At 46.3% G+C, this 21540-nt stretch overlaps 1 protein-coding gene and 1 long non-coding RNA gene across 2 annotated transcripts; one reads left to right on the plus strand and one right to left on the minus strand.

The window, feature by feature from the left end:
* Nucleotides 1–1101: 1101 nt before the first annotated feature.
* SIAH2 (siah E3 ubiquitin protein ligase 2) lies at nt 1102–19274 on the minus strand. The gene is made up of 2 exons (XM_082729362.1): nt 18238–19274; nt 1102–2652 (listed from the first exon to the last, which is right to left on the minus strand). The coding sequence occupies exons 1-2, from the start codon at nt 18652–18654 to the stop codon at nt 2095–2097; spliced, it is 975 nt and encodes a 324-aa protein (XP_082585488.1). The 5' UTR covers nt 18655–19274; the 3' UTR covers nt 1102–2094.
* LOC309864044 lies at nt 2676–12910 on the plus strand. Its single transcript, XR_014311353.1, has 3 exons — nt 2676–2802; nt 10772–10992; nt 12172–12910. It is a non-coding gene; the product is annotated as an uncharacterized lncRNA (long non-coding RNA).
* Nucleotides 19275–21540: the final 2266 nt, after the last annotated feature.

Here is a 21540-nt window from a genome sequence, read left to right on the forward strand (position 1 = left end):
ACGATGCTGAACAAGGAACAACAAGCAAAAAGAAGTATAATACTATGAAGGAAAGACTCGAAGACCAGTGATTAGGTATAATCCACCAAGGAAGATTGGTTATCTGTACAGTATTATGGTGAATGTACACACATTTTAAATGCATTAAAATATTTTGTATTCTGGGGTGCCTGGGTGGCTTAGTCAGTCAAACAACTGACTCCTGATTTCAGCTCAGTTCATGATCTCAGGGTTGTGAGACCAAACCCCATGTTGGGCTCCATTCTGGGCATGGAGCCTGCTTAAGATTCTCTCTCTCTTTACCTCTCCTTCTGCCCCTCTGTCCCCCTGCACCCCACTGGCACACTCTCTTAAAATATTTTGTATTCCACAAGAGTCTTTTTAATTTTGTTATTTTTTATGTTTCATTATGTCCTTTTTAATGAGTGTCCAACTTTTATTTTTTGTGGTTTTTGTCTTTTATGGCAAAATTGCCAATTAGTTATGCAATGAAAGTGTTTGTGGCAAAAATTCTTGCGAAAGAAATGTCTATGGCCTGTGTATAGTGAAACTTTTTAGAATATTCCTTAATTGCCTGCACTGTATCCTGGATAAAATCTCAACACTGCATCTCACCTAAAAAATAAAAACAACTCTAAAGCCATCCCTTCTTAGGGGGCTAGTCTATGTCACTGGGCCCCTCAGCTAAGCACTCTTCTATCCCCACCAGGCACATGGGACTATATTCTGAATTCCTTTGAGAGTTTGGGGTTGGGACGGTGAGAGTGGGTCACCTTGGGTCAAACCCCAGACTCCGTATAATAGCTCTAGCCATGACTCTTCCTTCTGATTCTGTAACACAGGGGAAATACTCTTCTTCCATTAGTGCTAGCACTTGAAAGAAGATTTCCAAGGAAGAGACCAGTAACACCAAGGACAGTGCGTGGTTCAGGGAAGTGAGTGTGGACCCCAGATCTAACACAGACCTGCATCAGGACCTTAGACAAATGACGGTTTCTTCATGTGGAAATAGTGAGAGTCCAAGGCCAAGGTTTCATACACCTGCACATGACAGGCATCCAATAAATAAACATTATTCAATAGGGAAAAAGCAGCACGATATTCATTTTTGGAAAATATTTATTAAAAAACTAAAGTGAATGTGGCAAAAAACAACAACAATCCAACACATACCTTTAAATAGCAAGCATATGACACTGGTGATAAAGCGTTTCCAACTCTACTGATCTAGTCTTTCCCACCATCTACAGTCAAGGACGGCCTCTGAGGCAAGCCACATGTAAACAGGTCATCTGTACTAGTGATGAGCAAAAACTAATTATGTGACACCTATCAGTGGCCATACGATTCGCTTTCCTAGGCAATTCACCCCAAATACAAGAGAGTGACCAAATCTCAGGAATGTGTTCCTGGGGATCTGCAGTTCTGGTTCTAATTCTGGGCATGGTAGGTGGTGGGGGCATGAAACAGACAAACAGTATCAGTAGAGGGCAATCGTAAAGCACCTTTAAAATCTGGACCCTTTCCACAATTTAACCCAGTAATTCTCAAACTTTATTGTCGAACAGAATCACCTGATGAGATGGTTAAATTCACAGGCTCCCCAGATCTGCATGTTTAAGATGAGCACTACAGGTGATTCTGTGCCTATTGGTTTGCCATCCCGTTTGAGAAACACTGCTTAAAATGCATTTAAACAATTCCTATCCCCGCTAAAAACAAGGTAAAAGTTAACGAATCTATTGACAGTCACTGTGCTTTTGTCAACGTGGAGGGACCAAGAGAGGGAGCCAGGCAGAAAGGAGCCTCCCATTCCTAACGTCCTGGTCTTCCGGAGCCCTGAGCCACCAGTCAAGTGCTGTTCAGGAAGTAAATAAAATGTAATAATAAAGTTGATTTTAGATCACAGAACAGACTCCAAATGACTTCATTCCTGTTTAATGAACTCTGCTGGACTAATGCCAGATGGGAAGCTGCTTGTTCAAACAGAACATGGGGTAACTGAGGGTCTTGATCCCTGAGGACCCAGTGAATAGAACACCTGTAAAAACCTTTATTCCCCATAGAGCACTGTGCCCAGATAATTCCAGCGCCTCACGGACAACACGTAGAAATGGTCACATTGATTCCAAGGTTGCCATTATCCGCAAACAGATGTGCTATGGCTGTGTCAAAAACAAGGCAGTCGCTGTTCATGATGGCCGCGGCCACACCGTCGTGGATGGACCGGGGCGTGGCCTCCCAGGTCAGTCTCCGCCGGTTCCCGTTCAGCTCCAGTCTGTAGGCAAAGTTCTCGGCTTGCTTGCGGGTGCCGATGAGCAGCACGATGGCGAAGAACTGCTGGTGGCCCTCGTACTTCTCCTGCTTCTCCAGCACCAGCATGAAGTGGTGGCCAAAGCACGACTGCATCATCACCCAGTCGACGGCCCCCGGCAGGTTAATGTCCGTGGCCAGGAAGACGATGTCTTCTCCCTGCAGGGTAGTGATGCTTTTGTGGGCGTGCATGAGATGGGACATCACGGCTTCCAGGGACCCCTGCCACTTGCAGGAGGCTCCGGGGCAAGGGCAGGAGTAGGGACGGTATTCACAGATGTCTTCGTGTTCTGGCTTCTCCGTGTGGTGCAGGGTCAGGGAGCAGCCCGTGGTGGCATACTGCAAGAAGGGAAAGAGACGCCATGAGCCACTGCGCCTGCACCAAACTCCTACGGGGGATGACCTCGGACAGGGGGTCACCCACCTGGCTTTCGGGGGCTTCGACTCTAGCCTCATTCCAACTCCGCTTGCTGGAGGGGAGTTAACCAGGTAAGACTAAAGAGTCTCCGTTATTATTGGTCATCAGGACCGCCAATCCATAAAATCAGGGGAATTTTCTTAACCGGGAGCAGACTGCAAGCCATGACAGCATCGTTGAAAACGTTCAAACGTAACGTTGGAAACGTGAAGCTCTCTTACTATTAACATCTCCAATAAGACTGCTGAGCCAGCTCTAGAAAACCTGGCCTGCCTCATTTTTTCTGTGAATTTAAAGAATTTTGTACAATTTACAATGGCTTAGGCAAATGGATGGGCAAGGGATATACTGCCTCTAGACTGGTTTTCACCTGAAGATAATTAGGAAAGCAGTATAGCTCCTCTTGGTTGTCCCCTGCCCCTTCTTCCTAGCTCAGATCGGTGACTGGCAGGAAGGCTGTGGGAAGGCTGCCCTTCAGGTCTCCGCTCTTGCCTGCTGGAGTGACCAGCCAGGGTAGAAGAGGGCTGGACCCCCTTCCCATTGCTAGAAACATTCCTTCACTTTCTTCACCTTTTAATACCCCAATCCCAAGGGGCTTTGGACATACTTTTGGGTACTAACTTGGGACTCTGTTGGTTAGTTTGGTTCCAGCCAGTGGAGGTTAAAATGAGAAGGGCCCAGACCGCTTCCTCATGTCCCAGCACCCATCTTCATGACCACGTATGTCGGCCCTCATGACAGGCCTGGGGGGCAGGAGAACTGAAGTGGGTCCCAGGGTAGGCTCCCAGGCAGGGATTTTGATATAGTCAGTCCCTCAATGCTGCCATAATAGGGTAGGGACGAAACCTTTTTCTCCCTTGTTGAGATGACATTCCTGATGAATAAATCACACCTATCTTGGGAAAGGACCACACCGAAAGGAATTAGACTCCTACTCCCAACCCTCACAAGAATGACAGTGTTAATTCCTAGATACCAGATGGGGAATTGGCCCACAAGTAGACACTTGTCCAGAAAACCACGCTGTTGTCTTACAAAGAATTAGAAGAGCTGAATCACCTTTTTTGGGTGAAACTAGGAGTCGGAGCACACAGTGGCAGGTGAACTGTCTGGGTTACCTCCCTGGGCGCCTCCCACCCCTTCCTGAGATAGGAAGACAGCAAACGAGGGCAGGGCTGGGTCCTGTGTCTAAGGTACTATGACCATCTGCTATAAAACAAAGCCTCACATCTGTTTTTGGTTGTCTCTACCCTGCCAAGGGAATAAACCCCTTATAAACTTTGAAGTCGGTCAAATTCTGACCTTTGCAGATGAGTTTATTTAGCAACAAGCAGGCACCCAGTATCTTCTCCATACAGGACCCTAAGCTACAGTCACCGAGAGGAAGCTGAGAAGGCTGGCTCCATTCTTATGGAGAAAGAAAGAAAGGGGGTGGCTTCCAGAAAGAAATGCAGCTGGCTCTTCCCCTGCACCTCAACCTCAAGTGGATTATATCCACCTATAGTAGATATTGGCAGAGGTAGTTCTCTGTCACGGACTTTGCCCCTAGGGAACGCTTATTCACCTTCCTGAACCTGAACCACGGACTGATTTTATTTTTTTATTTTTTTCCGCGGACTGATTTTAAAAGCACAGGTATAAAAAACTTTACCATCAGAAGGAGAAACAAATTTATTTATTCATTTATGTTTCTCCTTGGTGTTCCTAACAGGAAGGCCCTAAAACACCCCAATCCCTGTTACCTGTGTTTTAAATCTAGAGTGTGGCTAGAAATACACAACCTTCTGATGTTCTTCTGTGAGTGATGGGCGAGGCATCTGTGCCCACTTTAGACACACATATTCCATGCAGTAAAAATAGCAAGAATTAGCTCAGAGCCCGGCACATTCTCTGGTGAAATAAGCCCCTGATCTCTGGATCTGAAGAAGTTTCAGGATGGGCTGTTTACCACAGCTGCCCACAGAAAACTCCCGGAACGCAATGGACTCTGGCAAAGAGCGTACAGAGAAGTACCACCCGCATCTCTTCCCTGACCCAAAGCCCCCAAACCGCTCCCCCTTCACGGACCCAGATGTACAACAAATATTTATCATCCATGGATTATTTTAGAACTTTTTCTTGTGGAGCTCAGGTAGGAATATTTATTTATATTCTGAATTATTTGGTTTGACTTACAAGCCACACACTCTTCCTTCGACCCAAATATAGAGAACAGGGAATCTGCCCCAAGCGACATAAATAGAAAAGGCATTACTGAGCATTTGTGTGGACAAAGACCTTACCAAAAAAAGGTCCTGCTACAGCCTCTATTAACTTAAATAAACATATTTTTAAAGTGTGAGGAGCTTACTCTGCTTTTTCTAAACAAGCTGAACTTTTTTTTTTTTAAAGATTTTATTTATTTATTTGAAAGAGAGAAATTACAAGTACACTGAGAGTCAGGCAGAGAGAGAGAGAGAGAGAAGGAAGCAGGCTCCCTGCTGAGTAGAGAGCCCGATGCGGGACTCGATCCCAGGACCCTGAGATCATGACCCGAGCCGAAGGCAGCGGCTCAACTCACTGAGCCATCCAGGCGCCCTAAACAAGCTGAACTTTAAAGCCAATCTATTCCTTCTCTTTTCCATCATGGGTGAAGGTGTGTCTTCATGACCACTGGTGCCACTTTTATGGCACTGCCACTGGGTAAGAGAATATCTCTAAAACGAGAAGATCTACACTTTAAATAGGCATGCACTCACACGTGCACTAGATACACACACTTTTACACCATACTGCATCCTTGTTACTGTCTCAGTCTTGTTCTGGAATAGGGGCTCTCATCCAGGGATCAGAGGGAGGATTTGGGGTCCGTGAATTCCCTGATACTGCAGAACCATCTAGGTGCCTCTGAGCAGCACACCCAGATTACCCTGACGCCTGGCTTGGGTCTTCCTGACAGGTGCCCAGGGTTCCTAAGGTCTGCCAACCTCTGTCCTAGAGCACACAGAGGGAATTAGCTGCAGATTGTGCCCTCGTGGTGGTTCCTGTTGAGAAGGGCCATACCGCTGAGCACCAACAAACAACCCCAAAATATTGGAAGTACAGACAGGTACACGAAGGGTGAAGGACCACCAGACGAAAGAAGGTGACAGGTGATCTCCAAGTGGGGCTGGGATGAAAAGTAGAGAAGGAAAACTTCACTGTGGGCAAAGTGGACGGTGGATGGAGCAGTTCCATCTGGTTCTAGCATGGGGTGAGCGGAGCAAAGAGTGGGGATAAAACCTAAATGAGAAGACAGGTCCAGATTCCTTCAGGGACTTGACAATTCAGTTTATTGAATTGGAACCCTTTGGAAGACAAATGGCATAAGGCAAAGAAGCAACTACCATTAACTTATACGGAAAAATTTTCAAGCATTCCTAGTCCCAGAAAATAACTCCTCTTGGGCTTTTCTGATACTTAAGGATACATCTTGCTAACAGATGCACAAAATCAATTGAGATAAAGCACAGATGCTCACAGATGCAGTTCAAAGCTACAGAATCTTGATGCTGAGATGCTGAGTGTAGGTCCCAGTAAAGGAGCTTGGCGAGGCCACTCCTGCTGCTCAGGATGTGCACTGCAAAAGAAATGCTGAGCACTATTTTCCCTTTCTGCCTTTTTTTTTTTTTCCTTTTTGGTAATAGTGAAAATCCTCTTTGGATTTCTTTGGGTTAACACAAACAGGTCCTCTGTAAAAGCAACGTCAAGTGACGTCAAGTAAACATTCAAAGTCGGGGAATGGCTGTACTGATGTTTTAGACCAGATAATCCTTTGTGGCAGGGGCTGTGTTTGCACTTGTAGGATGTTTAGCAGCATCCCTGGCCTCTATCCATTGGAGGCCAGTAGCACTCCTCCCCTCCCCCATTGTGACAAGCAGAAATGTCATAGGCATGGCCAAATGTCTGGGGAAGGGCAAAGCAGCCTGGGGTTGATTTTGATGGATGACAAAACCTGGCTGGGCAGCCACAGTGACAGCTGGGAGGAGGGGCCCACACCAGTAAGCAGGTCCAGCTGGTCACTGCCCCGCCCAGCGGTGCTCCGCAGGAAGGCCCAGGGACGCCAGCTGAGACACACGACTAGAACTTGGTGGTTTGCAAACTGTGGAGGTAGGCTAGGGTGCTAGTCCTACCCGTTTTACAGACTGACTGACTCATCCCGGCAAGGGGCCATTCACCACCACCCTGCGGGCAGAGCCCTGCATGCCCCCCTCTTCCTCGAATGCTCTTCTGTGGTACATGATCGCTGAGATATCAAAGAATCAGTATTTGGAAGTAAAAGAAAGAATTCACATCTGCCTTGAGCTCCAGTCCCCAACTTACTCCACACAAAACCCGGGGTCCACGGATGAACTGCTTCTGGAAGCAGATTCTGATACTGATTTCTTCCCTGGGTTGCAAGGAGAAAGACAGCCCCGAGAGCAGAGCGCCTCTCCCTAAGGAAGGAGGAGTAGTGCCTCCCAAGTAAGTAACCAGTAATCAGGCCCTCCCGGCTTCCCTGGTACCTGGCAAGAAAGAGCTGAGGTTTCACTTTTCACACACTGGCTGGGGCCTTTGGCCCACTACACAGGGAGGGTTCAAAGGATGCCACTTTGCTGGAGCTGCCTGGCTCTTCCTGCACTTTCTTCCTGAGACAAGGCACCTGGGCTGCCTGTGTGTCCTGGGAGCATGTCCACAGCTATAAATGAGATTTCTCCACAGGGGAACAGCTGCTCCTTTCCCCTGAGGGTGGGGTGAGGAGGGAATTCACTTTAAGTAAACCTCTTTCAGGGGAGGAGGGCCAGAGACAAAACGAGGCACAAGCTCAAGAAGATGGAGGGAGGGAGGGGGAAGATGACCCAGCAGAATGAGAAACAAATGTTGAAATAAAAGTTCGGGCTTCTCTTTAGAAACTCTTCAGGTGGCAGTGGCTCAAAAGTCTTGTGCAAACATGTTTTGCCACAGAGGGCAATGTATGACCCACTGCCACCTTTTTAAGTCTTTGTAGAAAGCGGTGAATAGTACCAATTCTTTTCCTGGGCATGGGGTATGAAGGTTGTATTTCAGTTGAATTTAAGGAGGGTTTTTCCTTTTTTGGCACAGAAACCCGTTTACACAGGAATGTGATGAGGTATGTTGGAGAACAAACACTAGACACCTATTATTTACCTAATAAACCAGTGACATTGTGTTTGTTTATGGAATGAGTAGATCAACAGAGTAACCTTGCTTAGCGGGAGCGCTAGTGAAGGTCACGGATCTTGTGACTGGTTTAATTAAATGTGAGTCTGTGCAATGCAAGAACGATTTCCGGAGCTTCAACAACCAAGAGTCTACTACAATGGAGGTGCCCTGAGCTCTGGGCAGAGGCAGTCCCTGCTTGGGGACCATGGGGTAACCGCCTTGCCTCCGCCTGCTCACCCCTCCTAGGAAACTGAAATTTATTAGCAAAGTTTCTGCCGGCGCCTCAAAGGACAGTGTCTCAGGAAAAACAAAGCACACTCAATATTCTGTTGTTGATGCTCATAAACTTTTGAATTAAATGCAAGCAATGATCTTGTCTGAGGGTAACCACAAGCAAACTGTGCTTCTCTGTCCATCTCATGAGCTGTAATGATCACAAAAGGCACACACATACGGCTGAATGTGATGCAGGACCCCGGACCAGGAAACCAAAACTGCCGCAAAGGGTGTTATTGGGGCACCAACTGGAAGTCTGAATATGGACTGTGGATTCGATACTAGTATCTACCACATGTCACATTTCCTGTTTTTTTTTTTTTTTTTAAGATTTTATTTATTTATTTGACAGACAGAGATCACAAGTAGGCAGAGAGTCAAGCAGAGAGAGAGAGGAAGGGAAGCAAGCTCCCTGCTGAGCAGAGAGCCCGATGCGGAGCTCAATCCCAGGACCCTGAGACCATGACCTGAGCTGAAGGCAAAGGCTTTAACCCACTGAGCCACCCAGGCGCCCCACATTTCCTCGTTTTGATAACTGGACCGTAATTATACAAGAAGACATCCTTGTTTTAGGAAAAAACAGTGCAGTACTTAGGGGTAAAGGGGCAGGATGCCTGCATCTTACACTGAAATGGCTAAATAAATGTATGAATAGAGAGCACCCAAAATGATAAAGCAAATGGGGCAAAAAGGAAACAACTGGTGAATGTGGATAAAGCGTATATAAGAATAATTTTGTATTATTATGACTTGTGGAAATTTGAAATCATGTAAAAATAAAAACATATTCAAGAATTCAGAGACTATGGGGTGCCTGGGTGGCTCAGTCATTTAAACGTCTGCCTTTGGCTCAGGTCATGATCCCGGGTCCTGGGATCGAGCCTTGCATTGGGCTCCCTGCTCAGTGGAGAGCCCACTTCTACCTCTCCCTCTTCTTCTCCCTACTTGTGTTCTCTAACTCTCTGTCAAAAAAAAAAAAAAAAAAGGAATTCAAAGGCTAAGTTGGCATATTTATCCTTTATGGCATAGAGATTCTTTTGGCAGAGTCCATTCAATGAATTAAGTTTTGAAATGCTGTTATTTTTTTTTTTAAGAAAATATATTTTTAAGTGTGTATCTACAGGTCAGCAGAAGGAAACCAATCATTCTTCTTTTACTAGAAGCTCTTGGAACTCATTGTAGTGAACCAGTAAAATTTTTCAATGAAGGAGACATCATTGTTATAATAACCAACACTTCCTGACTTCCCTGCCCCCCATGGAAGACAAGCTTTCTCCATTGCTCCTCTGATCCTTTGAGTTTATGGGCACCTCACAAATCTGTGGGCCTGGGGGAAATAAATAAATAAATAAATACACACACACGCACACACATGAATATATTTGTATATTTAAATATTTATATATTTACATATATATACGTGTGTATGTGTGTGTGTGTGTGTGTGTGTGTGTATTCCCCCCGCCCCAGCCACTGCAGTTTCATTCTCCACCACACTTAGTGGTCCACAGGAAACTCCTGTGTTTGACTCCAGACGTGTCAGAAAGAGGCTCCAGGAATGAAGCTACCCATGTCCCCTTTTGCTCACACAGGAAAACCTCTATTACTACAGCAGAGGTGAACCCATAGATGGAATGGGAGTTGTATGAGTTCAGCTAGAAGGATGTTATCCTGGTGGTATAACTTACTATGTCTGATCAGCAGATAACTAGGGGACTATTGGTGGAGGTCTCTTATCCTCCACTCTTGAGACTTGTTTGAATGGGTTAAGTCTCATATAGAACCAAATCATGATGAAAATTACATTTTAACCAGAGGTTAAACTTAGACTTTACCACTTTTAAAAAGGACTTTAAAAAGTCCTTTTAAAAAGGACTTCTAGCAACTCAAACTAGCTCCTTTGTGACTAAAAGTGCATTAATCTGCCCTCAAAATATCAGTGGAGATAATCCCATGTTATTTTCTCATTATCTTATGGGTCTACTCATTTTGTTTATTGATCTACTGATTTGTTACCTGTTTCCCACCCACCCGATATGCATAGGTAAATGGATAAATATTAGATTTACCTGCAGAAGATGACTATTCTCCACTGCATGTGTTAATTTTACTTTAATTAAAAGTCTTACTATGGAACTTAGAATTTTTAAAAATTTAATAGACTTTGAGATCATAGGAAGAGAAATGTTTCAGACTTCAGTCACTGTGGGTTCATTAGTTTTGATAAATGCTTTTCACATATTTTATTTACAAAAACTATTTGGGGTGGGCGTGTTTGAAGCTTTTCTGGAACCTCACATAAATGGACAAACAATGATACTGTTGTCATTCAGATGGCTCTATATTCCTCTTGCCTAAAATGAGTTTACAACCACTGGTAGAATACAGTTAGAGCAGAAGGCCTGGGTGGCTCAGTGGGTTAAGCTTCTGCCTTCGGCTCAGGTCATGATCCCAGGGTCCTTGGGTCCTCAGAACTGTCAACAGCTCATCCCTGGACTCTTACCAAGTTCAGATCTAGGCAGCAGGAGAAAGTGAACTCTCTTCTTGTGCCTTAATTGTGATGCTCACCCTGCATCTGTCTAGCATCCTTCCTCTAAGAACTTTGGCGGATCTTCACTAACCCAAAGGGCAGATTCCTTACCTCCACTATGAGGTGGTGCAACGAATTCTCAGCCAGTGAGGCCGTAAAGCTTCCGTGGATACTAATATGAGAAGACAGTGTCACTCGGTACCAGGACCCTCACAAAGTGGCGAGACTAAGAAAATACTGACATCTTAACTTCACTAACTTTCATCCAGAGAAGGTAATTCTAATTCAGATCTTGGGCTCAAAAAATTCCTCCTTCTGCCCCAGGGAACCCTGACAAACCCCATGCTGCAGAGAGCTTTCTTATAGAAGGGGCAGTTCTGGAGTTTCTGTCCCCAGAAACTCCATGTATAGTCATGGACAGACTACATGACTTCAGGCATATCTCTCCAAGAGGATACTGCGTCCTGTTTCCTTGACAAAGTAATTTAAAGAGATCATATACCTAGTTCAGACAAGGTAAACAACATTCTGCATAAGCGGCTCCACCAGTCTCCCTACATAACCCCATCAGGATCTTCCATCCCTTCCTCATTCATGAGCAAACTGTTGCTTTTCCTTCATAGTGCAGACTTTCTCTTCTAAAAGCATAGAAGTATTAAAGAAATGAAAAAAGTGAGTCTTGTCCCTGTAAAACCAATGCCAGGGCCAATGTATTCAGCTATATGAAAACCTACATGATTGGGAGGAGGGAAGAGCAGCTCAGTGGGGGAATCAGTGGGAGAAAACAGATTCTTTTTTTTCTTTTTCAAGTCTATGCCTGGGCCTGACCTCAGACATTTGCCATTCGATTTCTGCTGGCTTCTAAATGTGCACATTCATGTAGTGTTTCTTCTGTGCTGGGCTGTGCTAAGCTCTTTGCATAAATTATTACCATGCTGGATCCTCACAGCAACCAAATCTATACCTCATTTTACCAAGGACCCACTGAGGTTTGGAAAGGTCCCCAAACTCCTGGTGCAGGGCTGGAGCAGGGATCCAGACAAGGAGGCTCAAATAGGGCCTCCCTCCAAAGTGCTAGAGGAAGAGGTGGCCTTGTGAAGGAATGACCCAGAGATACTAACTTGTTGATTCAAAGTCTTAAAATAGGGCCCAAGCTGACACATTTAACACAGGTGTATCTTTCATCCATCTACAGTGTCTGTGGTTGAAAACTGGGGGTGGGTAACCTTTTTCTCACAGATACCATACAGTCTAAAAATCACTGCAGAAACTGAAAAGGAGAACTTTTTCTCAATTTTTAAAAAAACTAATGGATCATCTGGGGTAAAGCTGATGAAATTCTGCTAGTGAATTTTCAGTACCTCTCCTAAGCCTTTGAAAGTACACTCTCAGGTTTAATATAAAGATACATTTAATCAGGGAAACTTCTCAGTTTTCTTATTTTCTTTTCCAGGGCGTGCAGAGTGTTGTCACATGCTAATGCCCCATGTATGATCACGTCCTGCACAACCTGCCAGCAATACACAATGCCCCCGAAGGCCGGGCATTCGCTTTAGCAAATGTGCACCTCTCTCGAGGAGTGGGGACCTTAGGAGTTTGAATGAGAAATGCCACTGTTTGCACATTCTGTCAGGTGCACGGGTCTGGCTCTTCAGACATGTTATAGGGAAGACTTACTGTGGTTATATGCGGACAGCAGTTTGCATGGAGCTTCAATAAAGGGATCAAACACAGAACAGCATAATCAAATCTAATCTCAGGATGGGCATTTTATAGGCCACGCCTGCTGTACCTTTTAGTTTTCCCCTCTCTGGTCGTATCAACTTCAAGTAATAATGATTGACTCCTAGCTGTAGGAGGTGACAACCTGTGAAAAGTGGCTGCCAATTATACAAAGAATTAGTATTAAATGTCAGTGCTCTGACATAGCATTCTAGTCCTTCTATTCTTGCTTTTTTTTTTTTTTTTGAAGATTTTATTTATTTATTTGAGAGAGAGCACAGAGGGAGAAGCAGACTCCCTGTTAAGCAAAAAGCCCCATGTGGGACTCGATCTCAGGATGCTGGGATCATGACCTGAGCTGAAGGCAGATGCTGAGCCAACTGAGCCACCCAAGTGCTCTAGTGCGTCTGCTCTTTTTTTTTTTTTTTTAAATGGACTGATACATCTAACTCAGAAGTTTATACTTTTTTTTTTAAGATTTATTTATTTATTTATTTGACAGAGATCACAAGTAGGCAGAGAGGCAGGCAGAGAGAGAGAGAGAGGAGGAAGCAGGCTCCCCACTGAGCAGAGAGCCCGATGTGGGGCTTGATCCCAGGACCCTGGGACCATGACCTAAGCCGAAGGCAGAGGCTTTAATCCACTGAGCCACCCAGGTGCCCCTAGTGCTTCTGTTCTTAATTTTACACTGAAAATTTCTGTCAATTGTGTTCTTGAAAATCTTGTGCCTCACCATCAGTGTATGTGGACTGTGGTGCTTGCTAGCACTTGCTTTCATCAGTAAGCCTGTCCAGCTCCACACAGTGGTGAAGACCACAGGGACAATACTCAAAGTCAATGATTTTTGTCCTAGGAGAAATTTTTAGATGAAGGAAAAGTCTCTGAAACGGTTCTGGTATCCTCTCAGACTTCTAGGTGACTGATCACCCATCACCTAGCAACCACCCTCTACCACCCACCTTCCATTTGAACTGGTGAAGCAAAGACTTCCCAGCTCTAATCTGATCTCAAAGCACCCATCAGCTAGGTATTACCTCCACTCTTTTTAAATGATGAACAGACAAGCTCAGGGAAGTATGTGCCTGGACTGAGGTCAAACCAAACAAGGATGGGGACCCAGTTCTTGCCTAGCACTCTTTTCCCTGGAACAGTTTACTAGATTTACTATATTCTGAAATTTTAGGGCACAAAAATATTTTTAAAATTTTGTTTTAAAGATTTTGAGAGAGTGGGAGGGCGAGCAGAGAGAAAGTGAGTGTGCACATGGGAGGTGGGGAGGGATGGAGGGAAAGGGAGAAGCAGATTCCCTGCTGAGCAGGGAGCCCGGCATGGTCCTTGATCCCAGGACCCTGAGATCAAGACCTGAGCTAAAGGCAGAATCTTGACCAACTGAGCCACCCAGGTGCCCCAAAACATTCTTGATATAATGATTTAGTCTAGCTATTTCTCTTAAAGACACTCAGGTCCAACGAAACTCACCTGTTCAAAGTCAAAAATCTAGTCACTAGGACAATAGTTCAGGTTTCCCAGGGGCCCAGATTAGAATATTCTCTTGGCAAAATACAGATGAAAATAAGCTATAAAATCACCTACACTCTCTCTCTCTCTCTGGCTGCCTCTCTGTCTACTTGTGATTTCTCTCTGTCAAATAAATAAATCTTTAAAAAAAAAAAAAAAACAAAATCACCTACAGTTGGGACCTCTCAGAATTCCAAAGCTCACATATGGCAAGAGTAAAATGAGAACTTCCAGGCTCAGTGAATGCTTTCAGAGAGGGAACCAGATCAGAGGTCGCACACTGGCAGGCAGGATTTGGTTTGCAGATGTGGCGGGTTTGGCTTGCAAGTTCTGGCTTTAAATATGAATTTGGCCAATCTTAAGAAAATGGAGTGATCCACATTTTAAAAATTCAGATTTCTGGCTTTTCTTGAAAAAACCCAAAGGTCTGGCAGGCCGCATCCTCCCTTCGCCTCCCTGGTCCTCTTTAGAGGTGTATTCCCTGGCTCCCGTCTCTGTTGCTCCTTGAGGTCTCCTGAACTCTGGGGACATGTGTCAGGAACCTCTCTCCCTCGCATCACCTGCCCCTGCTGGCCTTTAGGTTTGTCCACACTGAGGAGGCTTGGACTTTCCACTGGGTTATCTGACTTGACTTTTTATTTTAAGGAATAAAAACAACGCTGTCATGATCCAAACACAGGGAAGACTTGTCTGGCTGAGGCTTTCCAGTTCCGTAATTATTTGGAGATGCGCTACTGGAAACATTTAGAGAAAACAAACCAAAAAAAAAAATGGAGAGAAAAACGTATCATAGTGTAAGTGGGCTGGAGTGGTTTAGCATTACCTACAGTTGTGGAGAGAAATACTTGGCTGATATTAAAATAAAATAAACTGTTGAGTGGGGGCACAGATGTGTCACCCTTCACTTCTCCCCCTACGCCCATGCTCTGCTGAGAGATGGTGGGTTTGAGATATGGGAACAGGATGTCAAAACTTCTCAGGTGCACAGCAAGCCACAGAATGGCCTAAAAATATCACAAGTGGAAGAGAGCCCTACTCTGATAGAGATCCTTTTCTTAAAAGGAGACTTGAGCTAATAATGCATGTGATGCTCTCTATCAAAGATGTTGGCAACAGTCTAGCCTTTAATTAAGTGACCCCATACTTCAACAAGGAACCTATTTGGCAACAAATCCATTTTGGGGCCAACTGAAGCATGGACAGTCCAGAGTTGGAATGACATGTCCCCCATATCAGGTTTGTAGGCTATTTCCCCTGGCCTTCCCATCATGCATGCCTTATGAAATTCCTGCCGGTGAAGTTTGTAGCGAACATGTGTGCTGTCTCATTGGGATTCTCTCATCAGAGCTGGCAAATTCATCCAATTGGATGGTTTCTTTCGTGAATGGTGTCAACCGTAAGCTAAAACGTGGAGCCCTGGAATAAAAGCTCAGATGCAAAATCGCTACGTAGCACATAGGATGCGTGCCTCTGGGACGTGGGTTCATGACCTGGCCTACTGATCTTGACAAGTCACGTAATCTCTCTACAGGCATTTGTTTCTTCACCAGGAGAACGGAAAGGCAAACTAATAAATGAAGACCCTTGCAAAGTAGATGGCACATAGAAGCCACCCAGTAACCATTCCATATAGCCTTCCTTGTTTCCATGGTATTCTAGAAGCTACAGGTCCTTAGACATCAAGCAGTTCAGTCCCTTTATTTATAGGTGAGGAAATCAAGGCCCTGGACAAGCAGTCTCTCAGGCAAACAATGGCAGCACCACGCTCCTCTTGAGACCTGGGCTCTGGTACTTCATCCAACATTGTTTTTCTCACATGAGGCAGCCCACGTGAGAGAGATTCTGAGAGTAGGCATAGTGACAGGGCAGTCCCTACAATTACCAGGAGCAAGCACAAGCCAAGGGCTAGCTAGCTACACAGACCTATTTGTTGAAGTCTGACACAGGTCTTACCATTCCCCATTTCCCTTAGCCCTCCTCAACTGACATATCTTTGGTGCTTGCTGTAATTTATCAGATCTAACTGGCTGAGTGGTCCTGTTAATAATTCGAATGACTGATCAACCAAAGTTGAGGGAAGCATTCTCCAGCGTCATAAATCTAACATACAGAAGTGACTCTAAGATCACTTTCTAAACTTGGCCCCTGGCCTGTAGGGGAGTGGTTGACCCTGTTTAATTTCAGCTTGCAAAGTGATGGCTTTCCCCAACTGCATTCATATGGAATAGGGACTCGGAGAGTCACTGACATGGTCAGAAACACTGAGTACCTCTGATTCCCAAGAGAACTGTTCTTCGAGAAGGGCCTCACTAGCATATGACACCTTAGGAGAAAACATGCTTCAATGGGAACCATAATCCTAGACCCCGAAAGTGAAACCACATTTTATATAGCATAACTGTTTCCTTCCCTTCTTCCTGGGAGCAACAAAATGCTTTTATGAGATTGCTTTTTAAAAATAAATTATGGAATACCGACTGATACCAAATGTTCATTTGTGAACTGTAATTCACCTAAAGCCATTTCTTCTATTAGTCACTGAAGGTCTAGGAAAAAGTGAGTGGAAAAGACAGCTCCCCAGAAATCCAGTGGGGCACCCCTGACCGCTCTCAAGATACATCTCAAACATCCAATGCCAACTGATATGTCAACTATCACCAAATCTTCTCTTGGTCACTAGGCTGCCACCTTCTTCATGACCCTAAAAATTCATAGAAATATTTTATCCAGATTTCATGAGAAACAACTACTGGTCTGGGTAAATTAGTTAGAATTACAGAAGAAGTGGCTGAAAGCAGAGTTAATTTATTAAGGATAACTGAAAACCCATAACCCAAACAGATTCAAACCTTTATTTGAATATGCTATTTTAAACTGGATTTGTGGCAGGGCACAGACCAAATTAAATCACTCATTTTACTGACTTCAGTTCCGAGCTTCAATTCTCTGGTGGACTATTTTTAATTTAAAAATAAGCTCTTGCCCTATAAAAATAAGCAGCACCAAGAAGAAATGCAAGACAGCTCAGATGGCCCAAGAGGCAGAACAGTTTCTTTTACAAAGAAAAAAGAAAAACAACTCAAAAGTATTAATGACATTATTTCCATTTCTAAGTTTAGAAAATGAACGTTAGGGTCCAGCGCTAAATTATAATGAGGTATAATAGAAAGGTATGTCTCTGAAACTACTCCGAAAGATTTTTAAGTGGTAGATATAAGTAAACAGATGCTAAAATATGATCACACAATGAAAAACTATGCAGTCATTTAAAATACACTGAGGAAGAGCTAGGTTTTGGACACAGAAAAATATGTGTGATAATATGGCTTTAAAACAGCAATTTGCCCAGGTTATTTCTGGAGAATTTCAATCTACTGTGTGTGTGTATGAACCTTTTTGACGCACACTGAATCCACGATTTTATATTCAGCTGTGAAAATGTATTTAAATATGGCTAGAAAAAAAATCTATAAAGATACACAGTAAACCTAACAATGGTGGGAAAGGGGGCGAGAGGTCTTGGGTCTTTTCCTTGACTTTCCCGAAGACTTAGTGGTTTGCATTTTTTTGCAAGAGCACTTATAACTTTATAAACTAAATAAAGTCGTGGCCTTGGAAGAATGGTAACAGTTCTCGCGTGTCCTTCCAGTTAAATTCCTGCTCAACTCTTGTTTTCACCCCAACTTAGTACAAATTCATATCTCCCCAATCCTTGGAAGGCTAGGAGAGGGAAAGGCGTGGCTTGCAGGGTTTTCTTGTTGCTGGAAGAAAACAAGCTGTAGGCGCCCTTTTTTTTTAGCTACACTCCTGAAGGCTCCCACGTGTCAGGCGCGCGCGGAGGGCGCAGGACTCCAGTACCAATCCTTCCAAGCCAAGCGCTGGTAAAGGATGCGTACAGCTGGCCCAGTTCTTCCCTCCTCAATCCCCCAGAGTCAGCTTCCCGGTCCAAGTTTGACTGGTGCAGCCTAGCCCTACCGAGCACACCAAGCACACTTCTGCAGGGTACGCAGGCACCCGGCGGCGAGAGCTGTGATGTGTTCTAAAGCGATCGCGTGCCAATTAGTCCGGGGTCAGCGCTCAGACAACTGTCAGCTCAGAGTTACTCCCTAAGTGGACAGGTGGGCATGGGGGAGGGTGGACAAGTGTAAACATTTTTTTTTTTTTTTTTTTAAATAGGAGAGATATGCCACCTGCCTCTCAGATCCTGTGAGTGGGCTGGAGGACACGGGAGTTCCGGGAGCTCGCCCGGAGGAGGTGCGCGGGTGGCTCCTGGGCTTACCTTGCAGGGAAACAGGACCGCCGAGGCCACCTTCTCCATAGCCAAGTTCCTGATGCTGGGCGTCAGGGCGCCCCTGCACGTCGGGCAGCAGCTCAACTTCTGGCGGCATTGGTTACATACCAGGTGCCCGGCCTGGCACTGCAGGATGGGGGGCAGGACATAGTCAAAGCAGACCGGGCACTCGAAGAGCGAGGTCAGCTCGTGGTGCTGCGGGGACACCGGGCCGGCCCCGCCGCCGCCGCCGGGGCCCGAGATTACCGCCGCCGCGGCGGGCACCGCGGACGAGCCGGGGCCCGCAGCCGAGATGGTGGCGGCGGCCGGGGGCGCAGCCGGGGACGGAGCGTGCTGGGGCTGCGGCGGCGGCTGCTTGCTGCAGGGTTTGTTAGCGCTGGGGCCGGTGGAGGACGGGCGGCTCATCGCGCTCCGAACCAACCATGGAACTGCGGGTGCCTGCCTGCCGCGGGGCCGCCGGGGTCAAGGCGGAGCACGCCCCGCGGGCGGCAGGCTCTGAGGCAACGCCACCGCGCCCAGCCCGGAACCGAGCAGCGGAGACGGCCGGCGCGGGGCAGGCCGGGGGCTGGGCTGCGCAGACGATCCCCGCGGCCCCCGACGTTCCGAACACCCCTCCGCGCCCCCAGACTCCTCCTCCCGGCGGCGTCGCGGGCCCCGAACCCGAGCGGTGCGCAGAACCCCGGCCCACCAGCTTCTGGAGCGGCAGCTGACGCAAGCCCCGGGGGCGCGCGCGGACGTGACGCTTGGACACGTGTGCGGCCGCTCAGGCGCGCGGGGACCGGCAGAGCCACCCTGCGCTGTGGCGCCGGCTCCGCCCGAGTCCAGCTGGCAGCGCAGCGGGCTGCCTAGCGCGGGCCTCTCCTGCCCAGGCTGCGGGCCCGGCCCGCGCCAGTGAGCATGCCCGGCTCGCCGCGGCCGCGCGGGGGTCTGCCTTCCGGGTTGAGGTGGGGGCCGCCCTTTGGCAAGGCGTCGCCGAAGTCCTCTGGCCACACCCCGGGGAGCCACGCCGGCGTTTCCCCCGGCGCAAACCAGAAGGACAACTTTAGGCGGGCGGGGGCTTGGGTGGTGGGCGGGGCGGGACGCGGGGCCCCCGGACAGGTCGGAAAAAACCGTGAGGTTTCTCTTTCCCCGGGTTGAGTCACCCTCACGCGAGGGGAGGAGTGCCGCCGCGGCCGGCCGGGCAGAGTCTAGAGCGCTGGGTCAGGACGCGAAGCTTTGGGCGGGAGCAGGGAGAGGGGCTCGGGTTGGGTCGGCAGCGGGCACGGGACCTAGTGCTGGGCTGTTAAGGGTGGGCTTGGACCTTAGTCTTGGTCCCTGGGTGCGGGGGGCGGGGAGGTGGTGGGGAGGGAGGAGGTAAACTCTTTGATTTACCGGCGGACCTGGCGATGCTGATTTGAGCGCCTCTGACTTGATAGCAGATTAGGGACAGAGATCATGGAAAGCGTTGGTTAAAAGGAGAGTTCGAGGTCACGCGGAGTGCCAGAAAGGTGGGTTGGGTCTTGAGGCTTTAGGAAGGCTGGATAACCCTCCAATACAACGCGGTGCGTCCTCGTCTTTGAAATCCCGTGGAAGTCCAAGACAAGGTGTAGGCGCGGCGGAAGCCCTAGAGATGGTACACGATACTCCAGAGAGAACCACGCGTTAATTTAATGTATACTGTATGCGCCCAGTCTAATGGCTGTTGTGCCTAAGATGAACCACTGACGCTGGAATTGGGGAAAGGTGCTACCTAGATGGGAATCCGATATCTCGTTGTTGGACAGACGATGCTAAGGAACAAAAGTCAGGACTGGGTGAAGAACGGTGCCCTGCCTTTGCCATCTGTGTGGCTTTGGTCTTTAATGTCTCTGCGGTTCAGTTACCTCATCTGTAAAAGTGGAATAAAAATAGCACCTACCTTATAAATGGGACGGTGAGGATTAAATAAGTTTGAAACATGCCAAAAACTTGGCCTATCCTAAGCACTTCTTCAATGTCAGGTATTTTAAAAAATATATTATTATTGGATATTTAATGAATAAAATCATGTAAGAAATAGCCTGTTAGAGAGAAATAAACTTAAATAAACAGGAGAACTAAACTTTAATCTTAGGCATCCAGAAGGACTACATGCATAGAATTGGTGAAATTTGATCTTAAGTCTTTTTTTTTTTTTTTAAGATTTTATTTATTTGACAGACAGAGATCACAAGTAGGCAGAGAGGCAGGCAGAGAGAGAGAGAGAGGAGGAAGCAGGCTCCCTGCTGAGCAGAGAGCTCTATGTGGGGCTCGATCCCAGGACCCTGGAATCATGACCCAAGCCGAAGGCAGAGGCTTTAACCCACTGAGCCACCCAGGCGCCCCTGATCTTAAGTCTTGAAAAAAAAATAGGCATTATGTCATTCAATCATTCAGTAAATGTTTCCTGAACATTTATTATGTACCAGCCATTGTTTGGGCTGTGAGAGTGGTTTTTGTCCAGTTTTCATTCTAGTAAGCGAGCAATGCCAATAACTAATAGGTGGGGTGGAATGGGAGTGAAGACATTGTATCAGGAGCTAAAGGACAGGGAGAGAATGCATTTGGGGATTTACTGAGACTTGCCTCCAAGTTGGGATGGTGCATGGAGCCTGGTAAGTCCTTTCTTTATGTCTTTACCTACATGAGAAGTGGTGACCACTACAGATTTTTAAGAGTAGCACTATAACATGGCTGAATCTGAGTTTTTGGAAGGGTACTCTGGGGGACTACAAACTAAAAACTAATATTTACCGAGTGCCCACTATGTGCCAGGCATGAATGGTTCTAAGGATTTTGTAACAGCGCTACATGATAGGTTACTGTTGTGTCTCCATTTTATAGTTGAGGAGACTGAGACACAGGGAGATTAATTTGCTCAAGATAAAACAGCTGATTATGTTGGAAAACGCTCCAGAGCCCCCTTTTAACCACTAGTCTATAGCCCTTTCATTTGTACCCAACTCCTACTTACAGTCTAATTAAGGAGTTGAGATTAGCCGACTCAACACAATCAGAAAACAGTTGTAGAGCCTGTAATAAGGCACCGAATTTTGTGGGCACACTTTACATAAATTCTTTCCTTAGCTGATCTTGCAAGGAAAAAAAATTAAATCGTATTTATTTCATTTTTACCATTTCAGAGCATACAGAACATAATAGTGCCAACGATAGAACAACAAAAAAAATCACTCACAGTTTCACTTTTATTGGAGATAATATAATATTTTCTACTTTTAATTTAAAACCAAAGTGAGTAGAATTTATTACCAGAATTTATTTTCCTTCTCTCTA

Source organism: Mustela nivalis, assembly GCF_964662115.1.
Source record: "Mustela nivalis genome assembly, chromosome: 1".
Lineage (NCBI taxonomy): Eukaryota > Metazoa > Chordata > Mammalia > Carnivora > Mustelidae > Mustela > Mustela nivalis.

Excerpts from the sequence above, each read along its gene's own strand:
- SIAH2 (XM_082729362.1), bottom strand. The coding sequence starts at position 18,654 with ATGAGCCGCCCGTCCTCCACCGGCCCCAGCGCTAACAAACCCTGCAGC. Across the intron at positions 2,653-18,237 it reads CGGTCCTGTTTCCCTGCAAG|TATGCCACCACGGGCTGCTC; the intron begins GTAAGCCCAGGA and ends CCCTTCTTGCAG.